General features: G+C 39.0%; 1 protein-coding gene across 1 annotated transcript; it reads left to right on the forward strand.

Annotated features, from left to right (window-relative positions):
• Positions 1 to 4,096: 4,096 nt before the first annotated feature.
• Positions 4,097 to 6,188, forward strand: LOC307253600 (uncharacterized protein; the record flags this gene model as incomplete). Its single annotated transcript, XM_080031713.1, has 4 exons — positions 4,097 to 4,181; positions 4,368 to 4,511; positions 4,684 to 4,821; positions 6,054 to 6,188. 4 exons carry the CDS (start codon positions 4,097 to 4,099, stop codon positions 6,185 to 6,187), a joined length of 501 nt encoding a protein of 166 aa, XP_079887839.1. The 3' UTR covers position 6,188.
• Positions 6,189 to 9,593: the final 3,405 nt, after the last annotated feature.

The raw sequence follows: 9,593 nt of genomic DNA on the forward strand, positions 1-9,593 counted from the left end.
ACATCATGTAAGTGATCATTCTATGAATAAAGAGCGATTTTACACTTATATTAACATAAATAAACCGCTTACTTCACCTTTAATGTTGCTGAAAGTCATTTCCCTTTTTGTATACTTACATGCATACCAGTCTTTTTTTTACGCTATTTAATTGCAAATAAATAAATAGTGTATTCTTTATGCATGTGCAATCCAAACTCAGCCTTTTTACGATGACATTTCTTATTGACATATTAGATCTCATACATACTAGAATCCTGAAAAAAATGATATTTTTGCAAACAACCCTTTAAAAATGAAGCAGTCTACTTGCAAGCCATTTTCATGCTAGAATATGTCAATACAAGTCAACAACATAGTGCTTTTTGTGTGTTTTCTTGGAACATGTAAAGGCCTCCTGAGGACGAAAAATAATCAAGTTATTCACAAAAATGGAAAATACTAGAAGGACATCGAAAAAAGGGGAAAAATGTTGTGTGTGTGTGTGTGTGTGTGTGTGTGTGTGTGTGTGTGTGTGTGTGTGTGTGTGTGTGTGTGTGTGTGTGTGTGTGTTTGTGGTGTGTGTGTGTGTGTGTGTGTGTGTGTGTGTGTGTGTGTGTGTGTGTGTGTGTGTGTGTGTGTTTGAAATAAGTTGATTTGCAACAAAGAGAGAATAGCAAAAAGAAGACAGGGAAGTACAAGACGACAAACCTGTATAGCAAACTTAACAGGTTTTTCCCCTCAGATGAAAGATAGCTTACAGTTTTTGCCGATTGCTCACACACATGTTGCAGACTTTGGCCCACTGTGTCAAAACTTAACACACAGGCCGAATGAGACAAAGCACATGGAGATAATCTTCTAACTTATACAGCAAAATAAAGCTCTTGAAACAAAACCTAACAATCCAATTTCAAAACTGTTTTTAGCATCAAAACAATACACACATGCACTTTTGAAATACTCTTTCCTAGCAGCAACAACACACAGATGTGCTTTATGCAAAACACAGCTGTATTCAGTACTTTGGATGGTTTTTGACTTTAAAGTTTCATACAGATTTTTTCTGTAAAAGAATGATCCACTACAGTTGATCTAGAGACATGAAAACAAAATGTAAACGCTTCAGATTTTTATTTGTATTTTGCCATTTCAGGTTTTTGCAAAAGTAAAAAAAAAAAAAAAAACACAAAGACACACAAGAAATGGTACACCTAGAATGTTCTACAGAATATAGTGTTGTAGGGGAATGATTGGAAGACATTTAGGCTATGGATCATGTCTCCTGTTGGCATCTGGCCACATCACATGATTGCAGGAGATTTCATTTTTGAACAATGTGTCTTATGTGAAAAACAGTGTGTAGTGTTTTGCAAGAAGTGTGTTGGATAATTTCAAACACAGTGCAAAGCACTTATTGTGTTTGTAGGGTTGGTGCTTGTGTTTAGGGCATGGTCATCAAAGTTAGAGGTTGTGATGCTTTGGGCATAGCAACCACTTTTAGTGTTTAAGCATTAGGTAAACACTGTAATTGGAAATAAATAAATAGTGTATTCTTTATGCATGTGCAATCCAAATTCAGCCTAGTTATGATGACATTTCTTATCGACTTTTTGGACCTCATACTGTACATAGTAGAATCCTGAAAAAATGTATATTTTGCCAACCTTTTTACCTTGCAACCCTTTAAAAATGAAGCGATGTCTACTTGTGACCCATTGTTATGTTAGAATATGTCTAACCAGGTCAACAACAAAGTGCTTTTTGTGTGTTTTCTTGGAAAATGTAGAGGCCTCCTGAATATGAAAAATAGCAAAAAGAAGACAGGGAAGTACAAGACGACAAACCTGTATAGCAAACCTAACAGGTTTTTCCCCTCAGATGAAAGATAGTTTACAGTTTTTGCCGATTGCTCACACACATGTTGCAGACTTTGGCCCACTGTGTCAAAACTTAACACACAGGCTTTGGTTTTAACGCTCATGGTTTTGGCAAACAAAAAAAACAATAGGTTGGATGCAGTTCAAAAAGCAATTCAGTGTATCACTATACTGTAAACTCTAAAACAATTATACGAGAAAATTAAAAAAACAGTGTTGTAAGGAATGGGGCGGGTGGATAATGAATCCTTTGGATACCTTGCGTCTGGCCACATCGCCTCATCGACATCACATGCAATGTCATCCTTCGAGAACCAACAGCGAAAATATTCCTGATATCGAGTCTAAATGACCTAATTATAGAGCTATTGTAGTTGGGCTGTACTTTCTGCCCAGGCTCCTATATTGTTAGGCCATGATCTATAACATGGTCCACTAGTGACCCTGTCTCTGTCTGTTGCCTTCTTTGTCCTCGTCCTCCTATCGCTCTCTCGTGTCCCCTTCCCCTGACTCTTACTGTCTCACAAAGAAGCTGAGCTAACCTGAAGTCTATTTGTAATGCTAAGGCTCACACTGATTGGTATTCAATTAGTTTTATTTTGTATATTTCATGTGTGTGAGTCTGTGTGATTTTCCAAGTTTGGTTGTGTTTTGTATTTTACATAGATGTGTTTTCCCAATGATTGCAGGAGATTTCATTTTTGAACAATGTGTCTTAGGTAAGAAACTGTGTGTAGTGTTTTGCAAGAAGTGTGTTGGAACTCAGCTTACTGTGTACTTGCGAGCCATTTTCATGCTAGAATATGTCTATACAGGTCAACAACATAGTGCTTTTTGTGTGTTTTCTTGGAACATGTAAAGGCCTCCTGAGGACGAAAAATAATCAAGTTATTCACAAAAATGGAAAATACTAGAAGGACATCGAAAGAGGGAAAATTGTGTGTGTGTGTGTGTGTGTGTATATGTGTGTGTGTGTGTGTGTGTGTGTGTGTGTGTGTGTGTGTGTGTGTGTGTGTGTGTGTGTGTGTGTGTGTGTGTGTGTGTTTGTGTGTGTGTGTGTGTGTGTGTGTGTGTGTGTGTGTGTGTGTGTGTTTGAAATAAGTTGATTTGCAACAAAGAGAGAAGAGCAAAAAGAAGACAGGGAAGTACAAGACGACAAACCTGTATAGCAAACCTAACAGGTTTTTCCCCTCAGATGAAAGATAGCTTAATGTTGCTGAAAGTCATTTCCCTTTTTGTATACTTGCATGCATACCAGTCTTTTTTACGCTATTTAATTGCAAATAAATAAATAGTGTATTCTTTATGCATGTGCAATCCAAACTCAGCCTTGTTATGATGACATTTCTTATTGACATATTAGACCTCATACATACTACTAGTATCCTGAAAAAATAGATATTTTTGGAAACAACCCTTTAAAAATGAAGCAGTGTACTTGCGAGCCATTGTCATCCTAGAATATGTCTATACAGGTCAACAACATAGTGCTTTTTGTGTGTTTTCTTGGAACATGTAAAGGCCTCCTGAGGACGAAAAATAATCAAGTAATTCACAAAACAGAGAACAGACCCTTTCTCATCCCATCACTATCAGGGGGACTCTGAAAGGTCCTCAAGGTCTCCATCTTATCTTAACAAACGTACACCAGGAGCCTTTCAGCATAAAGCACACAAAGTATGAAGGACTCTGAAGCCTCTCAGGATAAAAACCATGTCAATGCATCAATCAAACACTCTTTCATATCCTCACATTTATTTTTTTGTTTATATTTTGTACAACATAAATTGTCTTCACAACCTTATAGAAGTGGGGCAATAGACACAGCTTAGTTTTGAATGTGTCCCAGCTTATATTTTTTGTGTTTAAAAAAAGAAAATAAGGTGAACAAAAGTGTAGTAACTACTACATAGTTATGTGCCTACATAGGTTTTTATTAGTTTTTTTTTTTTGGTTTTTCAGTAAAAACTATTTTTTACATATATTTTTTAGTAACTACTACATAGTTAGGCATTAATTACTACAAAGGTTGTTTTTTTAGTAACAACTACATTTTTTTACTAACAAAAAGCTCCTAAAGTGCAGAGATTGGAAAGTAACTCTACAGACACCAGGACCCAGCATCCCCTGACTGGGCTGCTCAGCTTTCAGGTTATGTCCAGGGCATAGATGGTATATAAAAGGTCCTGGGACATCTCTCCAAACAGGAGTTCATTCTTTAGGTGCAAGAAGTTAAAATGGGGAAACACTGGTTGGCAGCTTGTGCACTACCTTTAGCACTCTGTGCATTTGTTCACGTAGCTTGTGCTGCAGACGCTGATGGTGAGTTAACTGGTAAAATGTGTTTAATGCTTAATCTGCCAATCTCCTGTTTACTTCTGAAGCAAAGTGTATGTTTGTCTGTTTCATTCCACGACCAAGTTGTTTGGTAACCAGATACCTTCGTTACCTTTCAGTCACCACGGCTGATTCTTTCTCCTTTTCTGCTTCAATGACTCTTGCTCTCAGTGATTCTTCCAAAACCAGGCCAGTGCCTGCGTCTCCTTAATGTTGTCCCATCACACAAGGGCTGTGTGTGTGATGAAGACTGTCCTTCAGAACACAAATGCTGTGTATTTGACTGTGGAGCTGTCTGTGTCCCTCCTGCTTTCAGTACGAGCCATTAAGCTGTTTAGTCTTTTGGTTAGATCTTCTCAGTGAAAGAACTGACGAGGATGGACAGTCCTTATGGGGCAACAGGAAGACTGTTACAATCAAAAGCCATGTTTTCCCAGACACAGTCAAATTTGTGTAAGGCCTGTATTCATTTCTCTTGTCCCTCCAGACAAACCAGGAATCTGTCCTCATAGAAGCTGGGGCACAGGGCTCTGTCCTGAATTCTGCTCTGACGACAGCGGCTGCCCCAATGATGAGAAGTGCTGCAGCAATGGATGTGGACATCACTGCATGGCACCATTACAAGGTTAGATATGTGTAAAGTCCTCCAAACTACTCATACGGTAGTAACTACTACATAGTTATGTGCACATAGGTTTTTATTAGTTTCTTTTTAGGTTTTTCAGTAAAACAATTATTTTTCATAATTGTTTTAGTAACAACTAAAACATTTTAGTAACATAGTTTTTTTTAGTTATTTCAGTGAAACTATGTAGTAGTTACTATATATGTATATATATATATATATATATTAGTGCTGTCAAACGATTAAAATATTTAATCACATTAATGTCATAGTTAACTTGCGATTAATCGCACATTTTTATCTATTCTAGCCTAAATGTCCTTTGATTTCTTTTTGTCCCATGATTTTTTCTCAGTGTAATGCTCTTTTCACACCCATTCTCTACACCCTTGTAATTCAGTGTATGTCTTCTAAAATATCATAATTTCCAATGCAGTGCAAATAGACAACAATGTAGACCCCCCCCCCCCCCAGAACAGCATACACAAACATAATTGGAACTTCCTTTTTTATTTAAAAACCAAACCATAAAACAACATAGGCTATAGCCTATATAAAACAAATTAGTTTTAAGGTGGTTGCTGCCTAAATGTTTTGGGAGTCGTTCATCCACGACTTATTTCAGACTGTTTGTGGAGTGGACACACCATACACTTGTGTGCTGGTGGTTGGTTGGTATGCCGCTGCTGCAGCCGAGGCTTAAGTCACCCTTGATAGCGAAAATTGAAGTGAAAATGAATGACTGGCGGCTGCCACTAACGTGCATGGAGGTTTTGGTGGGGGCGCACGGTTATAAGTAGGACTTTTGCAAATGAAAAGCTTTCTTTTCTGTCTTTTCTGAAAGAACTGACGAGGATGGACAGTCCTTATGGGGCAACAGGAAGACCGTTACAATCAAAAGCCATGTTTTCCTAGACACAGTCAAATTTTTTGTTTTAGCCCTCTTTGTGTAATGCCTGTATTCATTTCTCTAGTCCATCCAGTCAAACCAGGAAGCTGTCCTCGTAGAAGAGAGGGGCGTGGGCTGAATTCTCGCTGTCATGGTCCTAATTTATGTTCTGACGACAGCGACTGCCCCAATGATGAGAAGTGCTGCGTCACTTTTTGTGGAGGACATGACTGCAGAGCACCAAACTAAGGTTAGATATGATGTATAAAGTCCCCCAAACTCATCCGGTAGTGTTTGTGTGATGACAGTATTTTTTGATATGCTTTTGTCTTTGGTTTGACAGTGAAGCCGGGCCGCTGTGCTCTGCCCCAGGGAACCCCCATGTGTGCTGAGTACTGCTACCATGACGGCCAGTGTCCAGGAGAGCAGAAGTGCTGCAGGACAACCTGCGGCCATGCCTGCAGCGAGCCTTGTTGATTGTGCACCTGTTGGATTTCTTTAATGCAACAATAAAGAAAAAAGTAATGAGCGTTTGATGTTCACTTTTTCAACCTTTTTAATGCCGCAGTAGCACCCTTTGGTAAAACATCTGAGCATTGGTCTGCTCAAAGTTTGATTCTTTGTATAAGAGTTTAGATTAGACTGTTTAATATAGGTAATAATCCAAGTTATGTGCCAGTACTTTATACATACAAAAATCAGAATTACAATTCTCTCATTCTAATCTAATAGAATTAGAGCCACAATATGTTTGCATTTGAACTTGATGAGAAAGTATGTAATCTTATTTTGATGTCAACAATGTTTAGTTCAAGTAACAGTATTTCTTTAGTTCAGTCAGGAATACTTTAGTCAAAAGTAGAAGTTTATTTCAATTAGCAGAATACTTTGCAATTATTATATTTGGCGGTATGGTTCTGATCCATGATCTCCTCCCCCTCCACGCGCACACGTGGAAAGCTTTTAGGCAGAGAGAGCCATCCCTCTGACCTCCATGAGCTACATGGATTACCGAAAGGTGAGGAGATCTGCAGCAAGGACCCCCTAGGGCGGGGGTCACTAACAGGCGGACCGCGGTCCGGGTCCGGACCCAGATGCCGTCCTATACGGACCCGGACCTGTAGTCAATAAGTTATTTAAGTATTTAAAATTTTGACGGGCGCTTCTATTTTGACCGGCGCAGCTTTTCTAGACTTTACGGTACTGGTTTAGCGAATCAGGAAATGCATTCGAGTTAAGCCATCCCGCCTCCTGCTACTCAGGCAGCCAATCGAATCTGTGCATTCCCGGCTCAGGCTGGCTCACAGACAAAGAGACAGTAGCCTCGTTTGAGATGTCGCCGTCTTGCTAAGACCTGCGCAACTATGACGCTCGGCTTGCTGAGCGCACAGCATTTTTGCAGCATTTTTGTTGTGCGCTCAGCAAGACGCGCGTCATAGTTGCGCAGGTCTTGCTCAGACCTGGGTAAGTCGAACGAGGCTAGTGAGCGATCATGCGTGAGATGACAGAGAGAAGTGCAAGAATTACGAGAATTTCAGCAAAATAAGTCAGATTAGAGTGAGAAAGACAGCGGGAGGAGAGTGAGATACAGCTTTCTCTCACTCTTAACGAGCGATCAACAGCTCAGTTTTTTCCCCTTTTGTAAGACTGGTGAAAACCGGTCAAGGTGCAATCATGTGGATTCTCTATTACCCCGATGTAGACCTATGTGTGAATGACAGACATAAGATTGACATAATCACCAATCGCCAGCAGCACTGCATCTACTGCCCACAACAGCAACAGGAAAAACATTATTTTTTTGTATGTAGTTTCAATTATCTACATTTTAAGTTTTACATATTCTTAGTAATGGCAGAATTTATAAATACAGGTTAATTTTTTAGCAAGATATTTAGTAGCCCCACTAATATTAGCAAAAGCTAGTGGTCATCTGTCCCTCAGTCCAGTTGTTAAGCATCTGGCTGCTAGCAAGTTATGTTGTTTTGTTAATTTTTCTATTCATCTTAATTATATTAAATGTTGACCTTTTCTTTTATTCTTTTCCCCAGAATGCACCAGAATGCTCCGATTACATTCTAAAAACACAAAAAAAACTACTGGGGGGATACCCCCAGACCCCCCTACAGGGGTTTAGTTGCTGACATGTCACTTTTTCAGAGCTTTTCAAAATCGCAAAATAAAAATCCAGTATTAGACAAAGTGGGAAATTACTATGTTAAACAAACATAGTAGGTATAGTGAAGTTTAGAAATTATACATTGAAATATTTCTCAAATTGCATAATTAATTTTTTTGCACCCCTTCTAATCTCAGATGCACCCAGAGTCATTATGTTCTGCAACACTGAAGTTGCTGCTATACTTTATTTAATTTTTCAAAAATTAATTATATATTTTATCTTTATTTTAAGATTATTATTATATTTATTTTCACCATTTTATTTTTAAATGCAGCCCTTCTTTTCTATGAAGAGATTAGTTTCAGTTGAGTCACTTAAATAATACATATATCTTCAGTATTATATATCTATAATTATTTAAAAGTGAGAATAAATATTGTTGAAATGTTTTTGAATTGTTCTTTCTATATTGATCTGACAGTCAGTTGTTGATTACATGCAGACGTTGATACAACTACTAGGCTACTTCACTATATATCACACTGAATCATAACGCAAGTTAGACATTATGATGTTCCGGACCTTTTCTTGAGGACATTTTCTCGAACTGGACCTATTTGAATTTTAGTTGAATACCCCTGCCCTAGGGTGTAGAACAGAACAGCGTCAATGACAACAGAAATTACATTGATGACAAATACAGTTAACAAGGAGGTGGTGGGGTGGAGGTGGGTTGCAAGAGTTTACAGAGGAAGCAGCACCAGTAGGTAGGCTAGAGCAGCTCAAATAAGGCGCCACTTTGAGTGTACGGCCAATGGTGTGCTAGGGGCGTATCCTGGCTGTCAGCTGACGAGCCCAGATGACAGCCGACTTGACGTCCGTACCCTGCCTGAACTAACGCTACGCTCCATGAGTAGTAATACTTCTTTTTCTTTGTATTCCAACTAGAGGTGGGCATAGATTAATTTTTTTAATCTAGATTAATCTAGATTAATTTTGGAATTAATCTAGATTAATCTAGATTAAAATGTCTCATTTGAATTCAATCATAATATGTGTGTGCTCCTAAATAATGACTCAAAGTAAGTCTTTGAGAACGTGTTTCTCAAGCTGTGGCGCATCAGACCAGGGGCTCATCTGCTTGAGGAAGCTGTTCTACTATGATAATTGGTGATGAAAATAAATAATGTTCAACAAGATGTTACTTAGTAACGCGTTACCGGCATCGGACCTCTTTTTTCAGTAACGAGTAATCTAACGCGTTACTATCTCCAAACCAGTAATCAGATTAAAGTTACTCATCAAAGTCACTGTGCGTTACTTTTTCTGTAATTTTCCTTAGTGAAACATTTTACATAACTGCACAAATGACTGCGATTGCGATTTTATGTAAATAAATGTGCACGCATGTGTCTCTAAACGCTCCAACTGCTCCAACCGCTCCTCTCGTCTTTTTGGTAGCGCCCCTCTCTGACATGCAGCGTGTGTGTGTGCGCCTGTGTCTGTGTCTGTGTGTGTGTGTGTGTGTGCAGCAGCAGCATTACGGCCGAACTGTGGCGCAAAACAAAGTTTTCCCCCCGATGAAATATAGCGTCTGCTAAGGGGATATTTAGGATTCGGGTACGGTGACGTTGAAGAGATAGAAGTGTTTAAAACTTGGAAACTTATAGTCACGTGGCGACCGGTGGCCACACACACCCACCCTGCGTTCCAATACCCGATTGTGTCGTGGGCAAGTGATGGAGAGAGAGAGAGGCGGGT

The sequence above is a fragment of the Ammodytes marinus genome (genome assembly GCF_949987685.1).
Source record: "Ammodytes marinus genome assembly, chromosome: 7".
NCBI classification, from domain to species: domain Eukaryota; kingdom Metazoa; phylum Chordata; class Actinopteri; order Uranoscopiformes; family Ammodytidae; genus Ammodytes; species Ammodytes marinus.